Source organism: Euphorbia lathyris, chromosome 3 (genome assembly GCF_963576675.1).
Source record: "Euphorbia lathyris chromosome 3, ddEupLath1.1, whole genome shotgun sequence".
Classification (NCBI taxonomy): Eukaryota; Viridiplantae; Streptophyta; class Magnoliopsida; order Malpighiales; family Euphorbiaceae; genus Euphorbia; species Euphorbia lathyris.
Window position 1 is genome coordinate 44,800,487 of NC_088912.1, and position 21,547 is coordinate 44,822,033.

The 21,547-nt window shown below is 39.5% G+C and overlaps 1 protein-coding gene across 1 annotated transcript; it reads right to left on the reverse strand.

Moving 5' to 3' along the window:
- Window positions 1–20,274: 20,274 nt before the first annotated feature.
- Window positions 20,275–20,930, reverse strand: LOC136222281 (auxin-responsive protein SAUR20-like). Its single transcript, XM_066009864.1, has one exon. It carries the CDS (start codon window positions 20,801–20,803, stop codon window positions 20,531–20,533), a length of 273 nt encoding a protein of 90 aa, XP_065865936.1. The 5' UTR covers window positions 20,804–20,930; the 3' UTR covers window positions 20,275–20,530.
- Window positions 20,931–21,547: the final 617 nt, after the last annotated feature.

Genomic DNA, 21,547 nt, shown 5'->3' on the forward strand with positions numbered 1-21,547 from the left:
GGCAGACCAAGATATTAAGTTGTCACCAAGAAAGACACAATACCCGGAAGTTGATCGGCGTGTATCTGGGCATCTAGCCTAGTCCGCATCAGTATAAGATATCAATTGGCAAGTAGATGATGCTAGCAGGGTGAGACCATAGTCAATAGTACCTTGTATATACCGAAGTATCCTTTTGAGAGCTGCCATGTGAAAGGTTTTTGGGTCATGCATAAACAGACAGATTTGTTGAACGACATATGAGATGTCCGGCCGAGTGAGTGTAAGATACTGAAGAGCACCTGCTAGCTGTCTGTATTCAATGGGATTGTGATATGCAGAGCCGGAAGAGATACTGAGCTTTTGTTTTGTGTCGACCGGTGTAGCCGCGGCTTTACATGACCCAAGGCCTGCCTTGGCTATAATTTCGGATGCATACTTTCTTTGCGACAGGAACATGGAACCCGGAGAATGAGTAACTGATATACCCAAGAAGTAGTGAAGAGGTCCCAGATCTTTCATAGCAAATTCTGAATGTAGTTTGGATAGAATATGACCCTGAAGCTTATCAGAAGAGGTGATCAACACAATATCATCAACGTACAACAAGATGTATGCAGTGTTTGAGCCATGCTGGTCAATAAACAGTGAGTGATCAGAGATGCTATGTGTGAAACCCAAGGTGGTGACAAAAGTTGCAAATCTATGGTACCATGTGCGGGGAGCTTGTTTCAATCCATACAAGGATTTCTTCAATAGACAAACATGATCAGGGTACCTAGGATCCCGGAAGCCCAGTGGTTGATGCATATATACTGTCTCATTCAGTTCTCCATGGAGGAAAGCATTTTTGACATCCAGCTGCCTAATGTTCCAATTCTTTGATAATGCAATGCTGAGAACTGCCCGAATGGTAGCTGGTTTGACTACAGGGCTGAAAGTCTCACCACAGTCAATACCGGACAATTGTCCTGAACCATTACCAACCAGCCTTGCTTTGTATCTCTCGAAAGATCCGTCAGATTTGGTTTTGTGCCTGAAAATCCACCAATTACGAATAACATTAGCATTATTTGGACAGGGTACGAGTACCCACGTCTTATTTTGAATAAGAGCCTCAAATTCATCAGTCATGGCCTGTGTCCAATTTGGATCAGATAAGGCAAGAAGTGGTGTTTTGGGAAGAGGAGAAACATTAGATGATACAGAAGCAGACAAGTTAAGCATTCTACGCGGCTTATGAATGCCGTGTTGGGCACGGGTGGTCATGGTGTGTGTGTTAGGATTGGATGCAGGAATTAAGGAATTTGGGGAGCCAGTGGGAGATGGTTCAGATGATGTTGAATGAGAATCTGAACTGCTATTAGGTGAGGATTGGTGTGTGAGGGATGGAGCATGCGATAGGGACCCGAGGGTCGACGAGGAATTAGATGCAGATGAGGTTGATTTGGACGACACGGGGACGGACGAATGAGGGGATGATGGACTGGACGACGCGGAATTGTGCGACAGAGGACTGGACGACTTAGCAGAATGGGGCGACAGGGGATCAGACGACATAGGAGATGACGCGACAGAGTCCCTGGACGACGCAGAAGGGGACGACGGAGTGGGCGTAGACTCGGATGCAGACATCGCAGGAGAGGATTTACGAGACGCTGGGGAGACGACAGACTCAACGATAGGGGAGACTGAGGTAGACGACTCGGACGCAGACAAGGGAGACGCACTCGACGACTGTCGAACTACCGACGCAGGGACTAGATGTGGAGGTAGGACGGGAATTTCATGAATTTGGGAGGGGACAGTACCTGATGCGCAAGGCGCTGATTTAAACGAGAATGGATACACCGATTCATCGAAGACGACATGACGAGAGACAATGATTTTGTGCTTGGTTAAATCATAGCATTTATATCCTCTATGGTTCAGTGGATATCCAAGGAATACACATGGGAATGAATGGACTTCAAGCTTATGTCGTGATGTGGATGGAATAAGAGGGAAACATAGACATCCGAAAACCCGTAGATGAGTGTAAGTGGGGTCTTTTTGGTAGAGTATTTTAGTGGGAGATTGATAATTTAGGATTTTGTGAGGATATATGTTAAGTAAATATGTGGCAAGTTCAAGACCATGATGCCAGAAATGGAAAGGAATGGATGCATGATTCATTATGGTTCGCACAACGTTGTTAATTGTTCGAATTGTACGTTCGGATTTACCGTTTTGGGGTGATGTGTACGGACAAGAAAATCGGAATTGCATTCCGTTTTGATTACAGAATTGGCGAAAAGAGTTATTGTTAAATTCTCCTCCATTATCACATTGAAATACTTTGATATCACGCTCAAATTGAGTTCGAACAAAAGAACGAAAAGTAAGGAATACCGAATATACTTGAGACTTGTTAGCTAGGGGAAACTTCCATAGAAAATTTGTGTAATTATCAAGGAACAATACATAGTAACGATGACCACTAAAGCTTAAGATAGGAGAAGTCCAGATATCACTATGAATTAAATCAAATGGCATAGAAGTAAAATTGTGCGAGGACTGAAATGGTAATTTAACTTGTTTTCCATTAATACAAGAAGTACAAACAGAAACATTCTTATTCCTATTACATAAAATTGAATTTTGACTCATAAGATCATTCAGAATAGGGGGCCCTGGATGTCCTAGACGATTGTGCCAGACTTCAGAAGACAGTGCGATAAAGACGGAAGGGGAGGACGACGAGGTGACCGGACTTGACATGACTGGATAAAGATCCCCGATACTGTTACATCTCATGATATGTGTTCCCGTCTGTAAATCCTTCACAGAAAAACCCAAGGGATCAAATTCGACAGAAACTTGGTTATCTTTAGTAAATTGACGGACAGAAACAAGATTTTTGATAAGTTGAGGAGCATGCAAGACGTTATTTAATTTCAATGAGTGGTGTTTAGGACCCAAAATAGCATTACCAGAACCACAAATAGGTACACAGTGACCATTACCAACAATAATATTTCCGTTGAGGCTCGAATTAAAATAAGAAGTGAGTGTACCTTTGTGAGCAGTCATGTGAGAGGTTGCTCCTGTGTCCATATGCCACTGATCAGAAGGTGGTGCAATTGACATTGTGTGCATGGCTTCGGCAATGTCAGTAGGCAAATAGGGTTGTTGATACATGTTCAGATGAGCCTGAGGAGCATGAGGGCGTAGTCCAAGGATTCCTGGTTGCTGTGTCTGATGTCCGGAGGGACCCTGGGGCTGCCATGAGTTCGTTGGAAACGGGCAAGGAGGTGTAGCCCATGGCTGAGAGTAACCCCAATTTGGAGGAGAGGCGGGGCGATAATTCTGGTTATGTGCAGGTCGGTATGGATATCGGCCCCCTCTGCCCCTGTAGTTCCGATTATTGTACCGTCCGCCACGGTAAGATGCAGAATTACGATTATGCGCAGGTAGTTCGGAGGTCTTGCCTAACACTAAATGTTGTTGATGATGATGGGCTACGGAGCTATATATTCCAATCGACTTGCACCATTAAATGCAAGGTATGCAAGTTCATGATGAATTTGCCTAGTTGTGAAAACATTATCTCAGCAAAAGTAGTCCGGAAGTTGGAATTAACGACTAAAAAACACCCAAAAACCCTATATGTTGGCCTGGTCAAAATAAAGGCGTGAAATGACGGTGTCAAAATGGATGCTAGTTCCTTTTTCTGTTGGAGTTTGATATAAAGATGAAATCTGGTGTGATGTTGTACCCATGGATGCATGACATTTATTTTGGGTGTTGTTGGACCAATATTACCTATGTCTTTGGACACTGCCCAATAATATTTCACTAAGCAACACTATTACAATAGAGAAAGGACAAGGAAACATCTAAACCTTAGAATCAGAGTAGGCAGGTTATGGCATTCTTTAAACTTAGAGCGCAAAGCCCGTTATATAGTCTCCCAAACTTCATACAAAAGTCCACTTTTCCAATTGAACAAACTAATATACATCTTTTGTTCAGCTTCTTCTCTTTAGGCTACTAACGTGGGATTTGTCAAAGAGAGAGCCATTTTTCTACAGAATAAGCATGCTTTGATTTTCTTGCACCAGAGTCTTTTCGAGATTTGTTTGTTTCTTCACCAGTAGCTTTAACATAGCTTGGAGGATTCCTTTCAGGAATTTTGAATCTTCCTGATCTGGTACCATTGGAATTTATTTGAATATTAGCGAGAGAAAATTAGTTCCCATTTGTTTGTTATTTTGAAAATGAAACATATTACATCTTTATATAGCCTTATATGAAGATTAGTTAGAGCCCACCTTTGTTGACTTCTGGCAGTTAGACTATTTATTTCAGTTTAATATTGTTTCTGCTGCATTCTTCTTCATTTTCCATAGATTGTGGTGATGTAGTATAATTTAGGTCCGCATGATTTCATCTGGTAGAAGAATCATTCTCATGGTTTCTTATCTGTGAATACTAATCCGACTCTGCAAAAGATAAAGGATAAAGTAGAATAAAAATAAGGTGGGCATTGATGGGATTGAGTAGGATATGAGTCATGTGAATTAGATTTTGAACTGCTAAAAAATTGAGTGATCAAATTTATAAAAGCTTGGATATCACAAATGTTATTACTAGTCTTTTCAGCTCATGTAAGGCAAGTACAAGTATGAGTTTCCCATCTCTTCTGTGTCAATTCAATTCAAAGACTACATTTATTAGACTTTCTTTCTCATAATATTATTAGTTGAAATCTCATTTTAATTGAACAGGGACATGATACTCATACTTTTATGTGTTAAGTTGTGGGGCAAGCCAAGACTAAATGCACTTGTGTACAAATTCTAATTAAAAGGAAGGCAAACCATGTGAGTTGTAGGGTAGTTTAATTAGCATAACGTAAAGGCTATTTGTTTTCAAGATGAAACAATTAGTTGTAATCTTACACAACCATCCATCTCAAATTCCAACACTAGTAGGCCCTCTGCCTGTGGCCTGGCTGAGTATCTGACAAACAGAACCATGTTATACGCCAAACCTTTCACCACCAAATGTTTTTTAGCCAGTAACCATCTCATCCTGCACACAATTATATTCATCTATATATACCTACTAATCCGTTACATCCTACTCAACTTAGCATTCACATATTCTCTTCCTATCTCATTTCAGTAAACAAAGATAACTCTCTAAGAAAACTTCCTTTTTTCTTCTCCTCTTTGACCAAATATACAATATGGGTATTCGCTTGGCCGGTGTTCTTGCTAAGCAGATCTTTCGTCAGTCTGTACGAAAAGGATTCATAGCAGTTTATGTTGGAGAGGAGCAAAAGAAGAGATGTTTGGTACCAGTTTCATACTTGAATGAACCTTCCTTTCAAGATTTACTTCATTTGTCTGAACAAGAGTTTGATTTCATTCATCCTATGGGCGGCCTTACAATTCCCTGCAGCCAACATACTTTCGATGATATTGTTTCAAATTTGAGTAGATAAATAAATACATGTGGCGATCATTGCCAATCCAATGTAAATATATGTTGTTACAGGATCATACAATTTTGCCTAATGAGAATATTCATTTGATACAAGTTACTATATGTTGCTTCGTTTCTTGCTTATTTACTCTATAGCTAGTTTTTATGTTTGATTTCAATTCTTAACTGTAATACCAAAACTCTCAATTTTAGATTTGGATGAAACTATTACCTCAACCCTGAAGTCTAATCAGAATTTAATGACCTTGAAATGGTTACCTTAACGATGATACCAAAAAACAAATTAGTGACAGTTGAACTTTATGATTTTACCTTAGACATTTCTTATCTTTCGTTCTTCTCCTAGACATATCTGTTGTTAAATTCACTGCTTCTCTCGGGCCAGGTAGAAGTCATCTTTTATGGGTGTATTACTTAGACCCGAAATTACTCTTTATACTATTATGTGGGTTGAAAATTACTCCAAGTTGAAAATGTTGAACACTTCCTCAAAACGTTAGTGGCAAATTTGAGGTTTATCTCTCATATGTCTATTTCCATTTTGTACACAGGTTTAGAAGGATATATATATATATATATATATATATATATATATATTAATCAGTTACAATGTTTAAGATTCAAATTTTGCATATAATCAGTTTTTCTAATACACCCCGTTATAAGTTGGATTAAATGGTATATCAAATAATAGCATATTACCTGTTGGTGTGACTCTGTGAGAATTCTTTTCCTTTATCTAATTTTCTGAAGAGAAAAAAATAAACATGAACGAACTGCAATTGCCTCAGGCATGTTCTCAACCTTAGGATGAGCCAGACATATGTATGTGGTTTAATTTTGAAAAGGCTTGATATATCATATGCTACTTGAATTTGTCAACAAGCTTGATTGGTCCCCTGAACTTGCCTAAAATATTCAGTTAGCCATTTAAACTTTCTTAAAATATAATGAATTGTCGATTGCAAAAAAAAAAGTTAAATGGGGAAAAGGTATTGCACGCGTTTAAAAAAAAAAAAAAAAGTAAAACAATCAAGATCGGGGTATTACGGCTGTAATATTAGAGAATACAGACAACTAATAACTTTATTTTGACTCTATTCTTTAATTATGTAATGATATTCTAAGATACGTGAAATACATTTTCCGCATTTAACTTACTTTTTTGCAACCGAATGATCAACCGATTATATTTTACACAAGTTCAGGGGCTAACTGAACCTTTTATATAAGTTGAGGGAGCTATTTAGACACTCTGAAAATTCAGGGAACCAATCAAGCTTTTTGAACAAGTTCGGTAGTTAAATGATGTATTAAGCCTTTAAAAAGACACGTAGGTCCTATATTTGCTGATTAGTTACAAGGCAATACCATGTAATCTTTCATTATCTATGTCCAAACCAGAATACTAACTTCACCATCTCATAGATTTTCTACTAACTGCTCCACTTATATATACCCATGAATTAGAGTTTCAAACATATAAATCATCTTCTACTAAACACTAATTTGTTATCTTTTTCTTTTCTTGATTCTTTTTTTCCAACAGTACTCAGTAAACAAAAACAATATGGCTAGACATTTTGCTGCTCTTCTTTCGAAGCAAATTCTGTGCTGAACAAATAAATCATCTTCGAATGTAGCAAAAGGTTTTGTGCCAGTCTTTGTTGGAGAAAAAGAGAAGAATGGATATGTAGTTCCAATATCCTTTCTTAACCAACCTTCTTTTCAAGATTTGCTATGTAAAGCACAAGAGTGGGTTTCCAACATCCAATGGGCACTTTGACAATTCTGTTGAATAATGCAAGTCTTTAAGTATTGCAATGTAAAAATTGAAGTTTGACTCTAGCAAAAAAAATAATAAATAAAATAAAACTTAATAGAATGAAACTTCATTAGAGATATAAATTATGCAGTCATTTATCTACTTGTATAAAATAGTTAGTTTCCTAGAATCTAGCCCTGACTCTAGATTCAGTCATTCAGTTAAACACAAACTGTAATCTGTATTTATACTATTTGATACATCAATGACAATCACGGAACAATTCAAATTGTTACATGGTATCAGAGACCTAACCTAACCCTAATCTCCTTCTATCTTCTTCCTCCACCGAAATCTCCTACTATCTCTTCCCCAAACCCTAACGCCGCCGACCACCATTTCTGCCGCCATGACAAACACATCGGCGACCTCAAACACAAACACAAACACAATCAATACCGCTAATTCCAACAATGATTCCCCAAAAACCGAAACACCTCCCAATACCCACCATTCTCTTATCGTTTCCAATATCTCCACTTTCATCAAAATCACCTTGGATATTGAAAAAGGTCACTACCCAACCTGGGCCGCCTTGTTCAAACTCCATGCTAAAGCCTTCCAAGTTCTAGACCACATATTTCCCCCACCTGCTGCCGATTCTGACAACTCTCTCCAAATCACAAACCCCGAACTCTGGTCCCGTATTGATGTCGTAGTCCTCCAATGGATCTACAGTACCATATCCCTTGACCTGCTTCACATCATCATTGTCGCTGATTCCACTGCTGCCACAGCCTGGAACCGCCTCCAAGATATCTTTTCCGATAACAAACATTCTCGTGCCATATTCCTTCAACAAGAATTTTCCAAAACCAAGCTTGACGACTTCTCTGATATTTCCTCCTACTGTCAACATCTGAAATCTCTTTCCGATCAATTATCCAATGTAGACTGCCCTGTCACCAATGACCAGATGGTCCTCCAACTCATCTCGGGCCTCACCGATGCTTATGACACAGTTGGTACTCAGCTTCGCCACGGGGACCCTCTCCCTCCGTTCCACAAAGCTCGATCAATGCTGATATTAGAAGAAACTGCGGGATTGCGCAAGCACAACACCTCACCCGCCTCTTTCACCCTCATGGCCACAAACTCCTCCGCGTCGGCGTCGCAATTGCCGCCGGCACGTCCAGCGCCCTACCGATCGAATAGTAACAGCCGCGGTGGCCGTTACGGACATCGCCCCTATCGCGGAAGGGCGGCACGACATCACTACAGACCTGCGGCGCCTCATCAATACCGCCCAGCGTCGTTTGCACCATGGCCTTGCGCACAGTAGTGGGGGCAGACACAACCGTGGGCGACTCCGCCTTGCCCCTTTCCCGCCTTGCCCCATTTCTCACTCTTGTAACTTTATGTATCCCACATGGGAAACTTGTGAGGAAGTTGAAAGGTTTATATTGGGTTGGGCTTTATGTGATATTAAATTATGTTAAAGTGGATTTTACAAAAAATACCACACGCGCGCGCTCGCTCGTTCGTTCGCGCGACGCCCGTCCAGACTAGGCCCGATTTTTATTTTGTTATTAAATATTTTAAACCTTTTGACTAATTCTTTTAGTTGATGAAGTCTTATCTCCACTATCCCTACTTTCATTCAACAACCCACGTTATACTCTCATGAACGTTGTCCACAACAACGTTCGTTTTACACACTGAAATAAAAGAGTTTTTCACAGCCACGAGAGATACAGTTTTTTCCTGAATTACGATTTTCATCTAAAACACAATCTTTCTCTGGGCATTAAAATTCTTGCTGTTCCAAAGCTTCGACCTAGAGTGCACTAGGCCGGCGCTTGCTGTGTAAACCTTGGTTGACGATCGGACTTCCAGATTACACCAGAGTCTGCCGTAATCATTTTCAACGTAGTGGTTCTGTCCACGACACAGCTTTAACATTCCGATAAGTTGTTTCTGTTCCTCTTTTGTACTTACACCACCACTTAGAGAAAATGCAACTTTAAATGAAATCAAGAGATATGATGAGCTAATTACCAGGGATCCAAAGTCACTTTCTTGTATTCAATCAGCAGTTTCAGAGGCAATTTTTACAAGAATTATGGCTTGTAAATTTGCTAAAGAGGCATGAGACAAGTTGAAAGATGAGTTTGAAGGCAACACCAAAGTAAAGAGATTCAAGCTCTTAACTTTGAAAAGAGAATTTGAGGTGCTACATATGACTGAGACAGAATCAGTCAAGGATTTCTCAGTCAAGATCATGAAGATTGTCAATCGTATTCGGCTACATGGAGATGATTTTCCCGAGGAAAGGATCGTGGAGAAAATCTTGGTCAGTTTACCATAAAGATTTGAGTCTAAGATCTCTGTTATAGAAGAATCTTGTGATCTTAGTACTTTATCAGTAGCTGAATTGATCTCAAAGCTTCATGCCACTGAACAAAGGAGTTCTGTCAAACAAAAGCAAGTTACAGAAGAAGCTTTTCAAGACAAGCAAAAGGGGAATTATCTCAGGGATGGCAAGAAGCAGCAAGGGAAAGGTAAGTAACCAGATTTCTCTAGAAAGACAAAATTTCTACCTTGTTCCACATGCAGGAAGACAAATCATTTAGAGAAAGACTGCTGGAAAAAGTATGGCAGACCTCCAATTCAATACAATCATTGCAAAAAGTTTGGGCATGTAGAGAAATACTGCAAGGCAAAGCAGTACCAAAATTATCAGCAAGCTTCCTCACAACCAAAAAGTCAGCAAGCTCACTTTACTGAAGATCATATTGAAGATGAAGCTGAAGCAAAGCTCTTTATTGCCTCACAAAATTCAGTCACTAATAACAACAATGTCTGGTACATAGATAGTGGATGTACTAGGCATATGGTGAAAGAAGAAAGCTTATTTTCTCATTTAGACAAACGTGACAACACAAAAGTGAGGCTGGGAAATGGGAGCACTATTCAAGCTCAAGGCAGAGGTACGGTTAAGATTCAGACTTCTAAAGGTACGAATCTCATTACTGATGCTCTTTATGTTCCTCATCTAGCACAAAATTTGCTAAGTGTTGGCCAAATGATAAACAAGGGCTATAGCTTATTCTTCAAAGATAAAACTTGTGAAATTAAAGACTCTACGGGAGCTCATGTTATTACAGTTGAGATGAAAAATTATTGCTTTCCTATTAATTGGAATGCAATTAATAATCATGTTTTATCTGCCCTTGAGGATAATTCATTGTTGTGGCATAAGAGATTTGGCCATTATAATCTTCATTCATTGAAATTTATGGAGAAGAATGGCATGATACATGATTTAGATAAAATTAATATCTATAAAGAGACTTGTCAAGCTTGTCAATTTGGTAAGCTTCATAGGCAGCCATTCCCTCAAAGGAGTTCATGGAGAGCTAGTAAAAAGTTAGAGTTGGTCCATACTGACATTTGCGGCCCAATGCAAACTCCAGCTTTGAATGGCAGTAAGTATTTTCTGTTATTCATTGATGATTTGATGCGGATGACATGGGTGTTCTTCCTCAGCCATAAGTCACAAGCCTTTGAAGCCTTCAAATCCTTCAAAGCTTCAGTTGAAAAGGAGAGCGATTCTCTAATTAAGGTACTCAGATCTGATAATAGTTCTGAGTATACATCAAGGGAGTTTGCAAAGTTATGTCAAGATGAAGGAATACATCACCAGCTCACTGTGCCTTATTCGCCTCAACAGAATGGAGTCTCGGAAAGGAAAAATCGAACTATTATGGAAATGGCAAGATCCATGTTGGCAGAAAAGAAGATGCCCAAATGTTTTTGGGCAAAATCGGTGAACACGACAGTCTATTTACTTAATAGACTTCCAACCAGGTCTGTTGAAGGAAAAACTCCATTTGAGGCTTGGTATGGATTCAAGCCTTCTACCAAGGAGCTGAAAGTGTTCGGCTCTATTTGTTATTGTCTCATTCCATCAGCAAGGAGGAGAAAACTTGATGACAAAGCTGAATTATGTATTTTGTTGGGTTATTCAGCTCACTCAAAGGGATATAAGTTGTACAACATTCAAGCAAAGAAGGTTCTCATCAGTGGAGATGTTCATTTTGATGAGAATGCTTATTGGGATTGGGAGAAGCATATGGTGGTAAAACAAGAAGCACATTTCAATCAAGTTCCAGCAATGGATATCTCTGAGAAAAATGATGAAAAACTTGACCAACAAGAATACATAAGTTCAATAGAGAACACTACCGATGATGAAGTGATCAAGATGAGGTTATTATCAGAGATATATGAAAATTGCAATTTACTATAGCTGAACCTTCAAGTTTTGCAGAAGCTATCAAGTTTCCTGAATGGAAACAAGCCATGGAAGAAGAATTAGCGGCTATTGAGAAGAATGACACTTGGTCTTTGGTTGACAAGCATGTAATAGGAGTAAAATGGGTATTCAGACACAAATACAATCCAGATGGAAGCATTCTCAAGCATAGAGCAAGGCTGGTAGTGAAGGGGTATTCTCAACTGCCTAGTGTTGACTTTGGAGATACCTTTGCTCCTGTTGCAAGACATGAGACAGTGAGATTTTTAATTGCTTTTGCGGCTCAGTTTAGGTGGAGATTGCACCACATGGATGTCAAGTCAACCTTCTTAAATGGTTGGCTTGAAGAGGACATATATGTACACCAACCTGAAGGATTTTCTATTGCAGGTGCAGAAGATAAAGTGTATAAGCTACACAAGGCATTATATGGGCTTAAACAAGCTCCGCCTGCATGGTATTCGAGAATTGACTCATATCTGGAGTCTCTTAGGGTTCAAAAGAAGCATGAATGAACCCACATTATATACGAAAAGAGGTAAAAATGGCAGTCTGGTTATGATCTCACTTTATGTGGATGATCTTTTGATAACAGGAAATGATGAAGCTGCTATTGACGAATTCAAGTCAAAAATGAAGAAAGAATTTGAGATGAATGATTTAGGATTGATGAAGTTCTTCCTTGGGCTGGAAATCAATCAAACACCTGCTGGAATTTTTCTATCTCAAGGTCAGTATGCTCAATCTCTGTTGAAGAAATTTAATCTTTACGAGTGTAAGTCAGTTCCTACTCCTATGATTGTTAATGGGAATTTTCAAGTTGAAGATGGTGAAAGGAAAGCTGATGCAAAACAATACAGAAGTCTTGTTGGCAGCTTATTATATCTCACTACATCAAAGCCTGATTTGATGTACTCTGTAAGCATTTTGTCAATATTCATGCATAATCCAAGCTATAAATATCTTGGTGCTGCTAAAAGAGTTCTAAGGTATATTAAAGGCACAATGGATCATGGTATTTGGTACAAGCAAATTGAAAATGGAAAATTAATTTGCTATGCTGATAGTGATTGGACTGGATGCGTTGAAGATTGTAAGAGCACATCTGGTTATTGTTTTGGTTCATGCATCTTCTCGTGGAATTCTAAGAAGCAGGAGGTGGTTGCTCAATCCACAGCAGAAGCTGAATATGTTTCAGCTGCAAATCAATGCATTTGGATCAGAAAAATCTTGGTTGATCTTGGCTTTCCTTCTCAAGCTCCATCTGTCATTTACATTGACAACAAATATGCTATTTATATGGCAGAAAATCTCACTCAACATGGAAGGACAAAACATATAAATGTTAAATATCATGCTCTAAGGGAAGCTGAAAGAATGAAGCAGATTAAGCTAGTGTACTGCAAAGGAGAAGAGCAATTGGCAGATATCTTTACCAAAGCTCTACCTAGAGGCAAGTTTGACTTCTTAAAATATATGCTTGGTGTATCCAAGAAAAATCTCAAGGAGGAGTGACAGCAAAAGTGGATTTTTCCTGGATAATTTTATTTTGTATTTGCTGTAATTTTAGTTAGTCATAAAGTTCAGTAGAATAACGTAGAAAAGTCTAGATGTTATGAGATTTATATAGTTGTAAGTGTATGTATCTAGAATGCTCTAATGTATCTAACTATAATCTAGTTTCTAGAATACTCTAAACATCACTATATATATATATATATGTAAGACTCCTTCAAATGAATAATTAAGAGAGAGAAGTTTCATTCTATTAAGTCTTACTTTCTTCGTAGAGTCAAACTTCAACTTTTTACATTACAATACTTAAAGAGCTACATTAATCAACAGCAACCTTCTGTTAGAGCCTCTCCTACACCGAATATCATAAACGTTAGATGGATCGGCCCTCTGCATGGCTGGTTAAAGGTCAATACTGACGGAGTGTGATCGGATCACCTGGCCAGCCGGTGCGGGGGCATTTTCCGAACCTCTAGAGGCTTCGCACGGGGCTGTTTCGCGTTCAGTATCAAAGACAGTTTTGCCTACCTGACGGAATTAAAAGACATCATTTTTTCTCTAGATATCGTGTGGGAGAAAGTGATGCAGCGGAATAAACATTCTTTCGTCCTAAACGACTGTTCGCGCACGAACAATGCTTAAAACCGTCAACGATCGTTGAATCGTGCACGACTAACGAAAATTGGAAGAAAGAGAATAAACTCTGAAATTTATTAATCGAAAACTGATTACATAATGGGGGCGTCGAGCCTTTATATAGGCTGACAAATAAAACCTAATTTGAAAGCTAAAAGGAAAAGTAATAAAAAAACAAGGAAATAATTGAAAGTGCGACAAAAACACAAAACTGCCGTTTTGAGGCCCAAAACGACCTCAGATGGCTAAAAAAAATGTTCACCATAGGTCTTCAATGGGCCGAATCCAATAAAATTAGGGTCCGAAATCGCTAAATTCCAACAACCCCGTTTTAACTTCAAAATCTCAATTTTGCCACTGGATCAGCTTTCTCCAAATAGTTCAAGGCTTGCTCCACTTCATCATTCTCCCCTGGGTGAACAGAATTCGCCCTCGAATTGTCATCATCAAAAGAATCACCAGAAAAAGGAATCAGGTGCTTCACATTAAAAACATCCACAGTGCGAATGTGACTAGGCAACTTCAACCGGTAAGCATTTGGGTTGATTTTCTTCACGATCTCCACGAGCCCTATTTTCTTAGCAGACAGTTTGTTATAATCTCCCACGGAGTACCTTTCTTTAGTCAAAACAGCCCAAACAAAATCCCCAACTTCGAACTCCACATGGCGACGCTTCTTATCCGCATATGTCTTGTAATTGCTTGCTGCCTTTACAAGGTTATCATGAACTTGCTGATGCACCTCCACCAAGCTCTTCACAAAAGTCTCTGCCTTCCCATGCACACGCGTCTTATCTGGCAATGACACCAAATCAAGTGGTCCTCTAGGAACAACAGAATAAACCACAGCAAAAGGACTGAATCCCGTACTGCGGTTAACAGCATGGTTGTGTGCAAACTCAGCCTTGCTCAACAATACATCCCATGTTTTAGCCTTGTCACCAATCAAACAACGCAACAAGTTGCCTAAGGATCGATTCACAACTTCAGTTTGCCCATCAGTCTGAGGATGGTAGGCACTACTAAAATTCAATTGCGTATTGACCATTTTCCACAAACTACGCCAAAAATGACTAACAAATCGAGTGTCCCGGTCAGACACAATGGTTGCTGGTAAGCCGTGCAGATTATAAACCTCTCGGAAGAACAATTGGGCTACTTGAACAGCATCAGTTGTCTTTTTACAAGGAATAAAATGTACCATCTTTGAAAAACGATCCACCACAACAAAAAATGAATCATTACCTCGCTGTGTACGTGGCAACCCCAACACAAAGTCCATACTTATGTCTACCCACGGCTGTGTCGGAACAGGAAGTGGACGATACAATCCTGCATTAGTACCTATCCCCTTCGAAACTTGACAAATGCGACACCGTTGTACCAGTTTCTCCACTTCTTTTCTGATAGAAGGCCAGAAGTAATTGGCTTGAACTAACTGCAAGGTACGATCCCGGCCCACATGACCTTCTCCGTGCAGCTCTTCAATAATTTTTAACCGTCCACTACAATCAGGCACACACAGCTGGTTTCCCTTGAATAGAAAACCATCCTGAAGGTGGTAACCTGTACGCTCTCCAGCTCGTATTTTTGCCAACATGCCAGCAAAATATGGGTCAGTTTCATATAATTCAGCGAAAGAGTCAAATCCAAATACCTCAACCGACAATTTGGTGAGCAACCCCTTCCTCCTACTCAATGCATCTGCCACCTTGTTTGTCACTCCAGATTTATGCTTTAAAACAAAGGTGAACTGTTGCAGATACGCAACCCATCTCGCATGTCTGGCCGAGATTTTGTCTTGACTATGCAAATGCTTTAACGCTTCATGGTTAGTGAACAATACAAACTCTCGTTGGAACAAATAATGCCTCCAATGCTTAATGGCCTGCACAACTGCGTAAAACTCAACATCATAAGTACTGTACCGCAGTTTAGCCCCCGACAGCTTCTCACTGAAATACGCCACTGGCCTATTATTCTGGCTGAGTACAGCCCCAATTCCCATCTTGGAAGCATCCGAATGAAGCTCGAATGGCTGCTGAAAATTAGGAAGGATTAAAATTGGAGCCGAAGTAAGGCGATCTTTGATGAGTTCAAAAGCTGACTCCGCTTCCGTGGTCCACATAAACTTCCCGTTCTGCTTCATACAATCAGTAATAGGAGCCATAATACTACTAAAATGAGGTATGAAACGCCGATAAAATGACGCCAACCCATGAAAACTCCGAACTTCCGTAATAGTACTAGGCCTGGGCCAGTGTCTCACAGCCTCAATTTTGGACTCATCCACCTGCAAACCCACATCTGAAACGACATAACCAAGAAACGGCACCTTGGTTGACATGAAAACACACTTTTAGACAGCAGTAATAAAATTTTCTCTCCTCAAAACAGTGAGAACCTCTCTCAAAATAGCCAAATGTTCACGAGGGTTATTACTATAAATTAGAATGTCATCAAAATAAACAATGACACTAGTACCAATAAAAGGTCTCAAAACCTGGTTCATAACTCGCATGAAAGTGCTAGGTGCATTTGTCAATCCGAACGGCATCACTAGCCACTCATACAGTCCTTCGTGTGTTTTGAAAGCTGTTTTCCACTCATCTCCCTCCCGAATGCGAATCTGATGGTATCCGCTCTTCAAATCCAGCTTTGTGAACACAGTAGCTCCACTCAACTGATCCAACAGGTCATCTAAGCGAGGGATAGGAAATCGATACCTGATAGTGATTTTATTGATAGCTCTACTATCCACGCACATTCTCCAAGTGCCATCCTTCTTTGGAATCAACAGGGCTAGTACTGCACAAGGGCTTAAGCTCTCTCTAATGTACCCCTTTGCTAGCAGCTCTTCTACCTGCCTTCTCAACTCTTCATGCTCCCCTGGACTCATTCTATAATGTGGATGGTTGGGTAACGCGGCCCCTGGCTCAAGATCAATCTAGTGTTGAATTTCCCGCATGGGTGGTAAACCATTGGGCAATTCTTCTGGGAACAGATCATGGAATTCTGACAGCAATGGCTTAACTTCTTCTGGAATCACCCCCTCTTGATCTGCCCGTTTACCCATCAACAGATACACCACATCAGTATCCTGAAGCTCTTCCTCCAATTATACCCGATTCACCAATAAGATGCTGCCGGTGGGCGCTGCTTTGCTGACTTCCTCTTTCCTATGGACCAATACAATTTTAGCACCATTGAAAACAAAACTGTACGTATTGGCCCTACCATTATAGAACGCGATCCTGTCAAACTGCCACGGTCGTCCCAAAAGTAGATGACACGCGTCCATAGGTACCACGTCACACCACACCTCATCTTTATATCTAGTTCCCACAGAAAAAGATACCAAGACTCGTTTGGTTACAGTCAACTCACCTCCCTGCTTCAACCAGGCCAATTTGTATGGTGCCGGATGTTTTTCGGGTACCACCTCTAACTTCTGCACTGCCTCTGTTGAGATGATATTTTCATAACTTCCAGAATCAATAATAAACTTACACACCTTCCCCTTAATAGTGCAAGTGGACTGAAAGGTGTTATTTCGTAGCCACCGTTCCTCCATAGCTCGGGGCGTGAGACACGATCGTCTTACAACCAACGACGTCCCATCATCTCCTATCACAATCTCCTCATCTATAGGCTCCTCATCATCAAAGATAGGTTCTCCATCTAAATCCCGATAATGCACAGTCTCCTTTCCTTCTCCCGTATCAGCAAACATCGCTTTCTTTCCTCCCTTTCTACAGTCAGCTTGTCTATGCCCAACCTCACCGCATGAGAAACACTTCATAGAACTACTGCTTGGGCCAGTTCGTCTATTAGCAATAGGTGGTGCTGTTGTTGTAGGGGCAGAAGTTTTTACAAATTCCCGAGTTCCTCCTACAGACTGCCCGAACCCGCTAGACTGCCCGAACCCGCTAACACGCCTCTTCTCCAGTTGGACTGCCCTTTGATGCGCTGTAGAAACCGACATGGAATCAAACATATTGACGGTTTTCCTAAGCTGTTCTCGCAAACCACCAATATACCTGGCCACCAATTGATCTTCTATCTCATGTACCTCGTTTCGAGCAATGAGCTGGTAAAATTCGGTCGTATATTCATCAACTGTACGACTCCCTTGCCGCAGATTCTGTAATCTCTGGTGCATAATACGCTGGTAATTGTATGGCAGGAACGTCGCCCGCATCTGCTTCTTCATCTTCTCCCAGCTTGTAATTTTCGATTTGCCCAGTCGAACCCTAGTTTGCTTCAACTGCTGCCACCATGCCATCGCCCTATCTCTGAGCCGAGTAGCGACTAAAGGCACCCTTTTATTTTCAGGAACACCCTTAAATTCTAGGATCTCTTCCACAGTGGTCAACCAATCAAGGAACTCTTCAGGTTGAAGGGAACCCCGAAACTCAGGAATCTCTGTTCTCATTCCAGCCTCCCAACGCCTACCATCTCCCACAATAGGTGGTGGACGAGGCCTCCGGACTTCTTCATAATACTCCTCATCAGTCCCTTCTTCATCAAATTCAGCAGCAAACGGATTCCTTTGCTGATGAAGATACTGCGGATTAGGGTTTCGTTGTCCCTGATTTGCGAACATGTCACCCAACCTCCGTGTCAGTTGATCCACGATGTCATCGAATCGCTGTTCGAATCGTTGCCCCATCGTTTGCTCAACCCGCTGTCTAATCCTTTGTTCCAGCTGTTGTTGATCCTCTCGCGCGTTAATCTCATCCACTCCTCTTCTCTTGGGCGGCATGACGATAACGGTTTAGGCTCTGATACCAACTGATGCAGCGGAATAAACAGACTTTCGTCCTAAACGACTGTTCGCGCACGACTAACAAAAGTTGGAAGAAAGAGAATAAACTCTGAAATTTTATTAATTGAAAACTGATTACATAATGGGGGCGTCAAGCCTTTATATAGGCTGACAAATAAAACCTAATTCGAAACCTAAAAGGAAAAGTAATAAAAAACACGGAAATAATTGAAAGTGCGACAAAAACACAAAACTGCCGTTTTGAGGCCCAAAACGACCTCAGATGGCTAAAAAACACGTTCACCATATGTCTTCAATGGGCCGAATCCAATAAAATTAGGGTCCGAAATCGCTAAATTCCAACAACCCCGTTTTAACTTCAAAATCTCAATTTTGCCACTAGATCAGCTTTCTCCAAATAGTTCAAGGCTTGCTCCACTTCATTAGAAAGGCTGGCGCCACCGCCATTGGCTTGAGTTGGACTTTACATACATAGTCATCCTGCTCAAAACGCTCTCTGATAGCGTCGTCATTTCGATAGGACTGGTTGAAATGCATGGTAAGATGTGCCTCTATAGACATTATGACCACCCACATCTACAAGGAAGGCAATAAAGCTGCGGATGCGGTAGCCTGCTTTGGAGTCCATTCGGATAATCTCATTTGGTGGAATTCGGCTCCAGATTTCTGTCAATCTTTTGTTTTTGATGATGGTTGTAATCTAGTTCATATTCGTGTTTCTTAGATTCTTTTCATTTTTTCATTTTTTTCTCCCCTTTCTAATCTTTTTTTTATTAATATATTCGGGTAGCTGCGTTTCTAGGGATAGGGGTGCCAACATAATGGGTATGTCTCACACTAGTTTCCCCTCGTTCCCAACTTTTATAAAAAAAAATATTACTTTTCATGTTTCCAATCCTAATATACACATGTTTAATGGTTTATCCACGTCCTAATCTATCCATGTCTCCATCAATTACTTTTTTTTTTATATATATATAAAATGATTAGCTTCATACATTTTAGTTCCCATTAAACATTCTGGTGCATTTATAGAACAAGTAGAACAAACTGTCAAACCACCAGCCCTATGATTGACTTCTACATTAAATGGATTACTCCTCCATTGGTTAATGCAGAAAATTCTACTATAAGCAAAGAATCTATCCATATAAACTAAGAGAGGGAGATGAAAAACTAGGCAGATGTATTAATTGATCAATAGATTGATACTCATTAGCTAAATGTAGATGGGTTTTTAATTGAACCTTGACAATTTAGAGACGCTAGTAAATTAAAGTGTTGTAGCATTCAAGACGCTATTAATATATTTTCTGAAGCGAAATAACAATATAAAAAGTATTATGTGTCGTTCACTTTGCCACATTTTATTAAAACCTAGTGGCAATTTCTGAAATTAATAATAAATAATATAAAAAAATGACGACACTAAAAATGTAAGCATTTCAAACATAATGACGCTTGTATGTATTATGTTGTCACACTAAATTTGCCCATAATGTTTTATGCGTCGTTAAAATTAATGACAAGTGATTTAAGGACGCTCACGATGATGCTTTGAAAAGCGTGGTAAACATTTAGGACACCAAATAATGTTGTTAACTCTTAAATTTTAGTGTAATAATACATTATGGGTCATCAATTTTTATTATATCAATAATTTAATCAACTTGTCCATTTAAAAGACTAATGTGTCCTTACTTATTAGAGGTAAAATTACCTATCTGTAAGAATCACTAACAAGGAATTAGACAAAAAAAAAATCATAGGAAAAAAACATCTAAAATGACCATTCTTGATTAAATAGAAGAACAACTCAGATATTGCAAATAACATATTCTGAAATGTAAAGTGAGAAAAATGTAACAGCTTTTGACTTAGAAATATTTATAGAAATGGTATGAAAAGAACTTGGTATTTTGTAAGTAAATTCTGAAACTAATAATTGTCTGTACTGTACATCTAACTATTCCTTTCCTAAGACAAAGTACAAATTGGGACAAAATTGTATGTGTTGTGTCACTGCAAAATGAATTTAAGCTTTTGATACAGAATTAAAGAAGATGTCTTCTCTGCAAGGAAGTGTAAGAGCACCCATTGGATGATCAAATCCAAATTGTTCCTCAGCTTTCTTTAACAAGTCTTGGAAAGAAGGTTGATTCAAGACAGAAATTGGTAATATAAATCGCTTCTTTTGGCTCTCTCCTACATATACTGCAAAGAAGCCTTTTGGAACTGAAGCAGCTTTTTTAGCTTCCATATTTGATCTAGAAAGGATGCTCATAACAACACGGAAAAGAATAGCCATTCTTGATTTTCTTCTCTCTTTGCTTCCCAATATTACCAGTAGTGGGAAAAGGATTTTTTTGGTGTAAGATTTGTTGATTTGGTTATGGACTAGCAAACATGTTCTATATATGTGTGTTATGTTGAAGATCTACAATGTGTTAAATGAGTGGTTTAAGAGGCCTTCAAGTGGGGTTAACCTAGCTAGAGACATAAGCAGATGAAGAACACATGCCTCTGTCTTCCAATTTATTGTCAATAACTTGGTAATGATTCATTCCGTGTATAATTTGTTGGAAGACAAGACTGAATTGGATTTATTTTCCACAGGAATGGTTGAAGTTAGGCCTTAGAAACATATGTTGATTATTAGGACATAAATTTGAAAGACTAATTCATATATGGACCACCATCCAGACAAGGCCTTGTTAAGTGCATGTGAAAGAACGATAGACTATTTGATAATTTGAAGGCATAAATCAACATAGAATGTGGTGATAGTGAGAAAAAAGAGCAATAATTTATATAGAATAGGGCCATGATTCAAATTAATGCTTTATGTATTAAGTAACAATTGCAGCATAAATAATGTAACAATTGTACAAATTATAATTACAAGGAAGGCAAAGCATGTGAGTGGTAGGCCAGTTTAATTAGCATAACCTAAAGAGTATTTGTTTTCAAAATGAAACAATTAGTTGTAATCTTACACAACCATCTATTTCAAATTCCAACAGTAGTAGGCCCTCTGCCTGTGGCCTGGCTG

Excerpts from the sequence above, each read along its gene's own strand:
- LOC136222281 (XM_066009864.1), bottom strand. The coding sequence starts at position 20,803 with ATGGCTATTCTTTTCCGTGTTGTTATGAGCATCCTTTCTAGATCAAAT.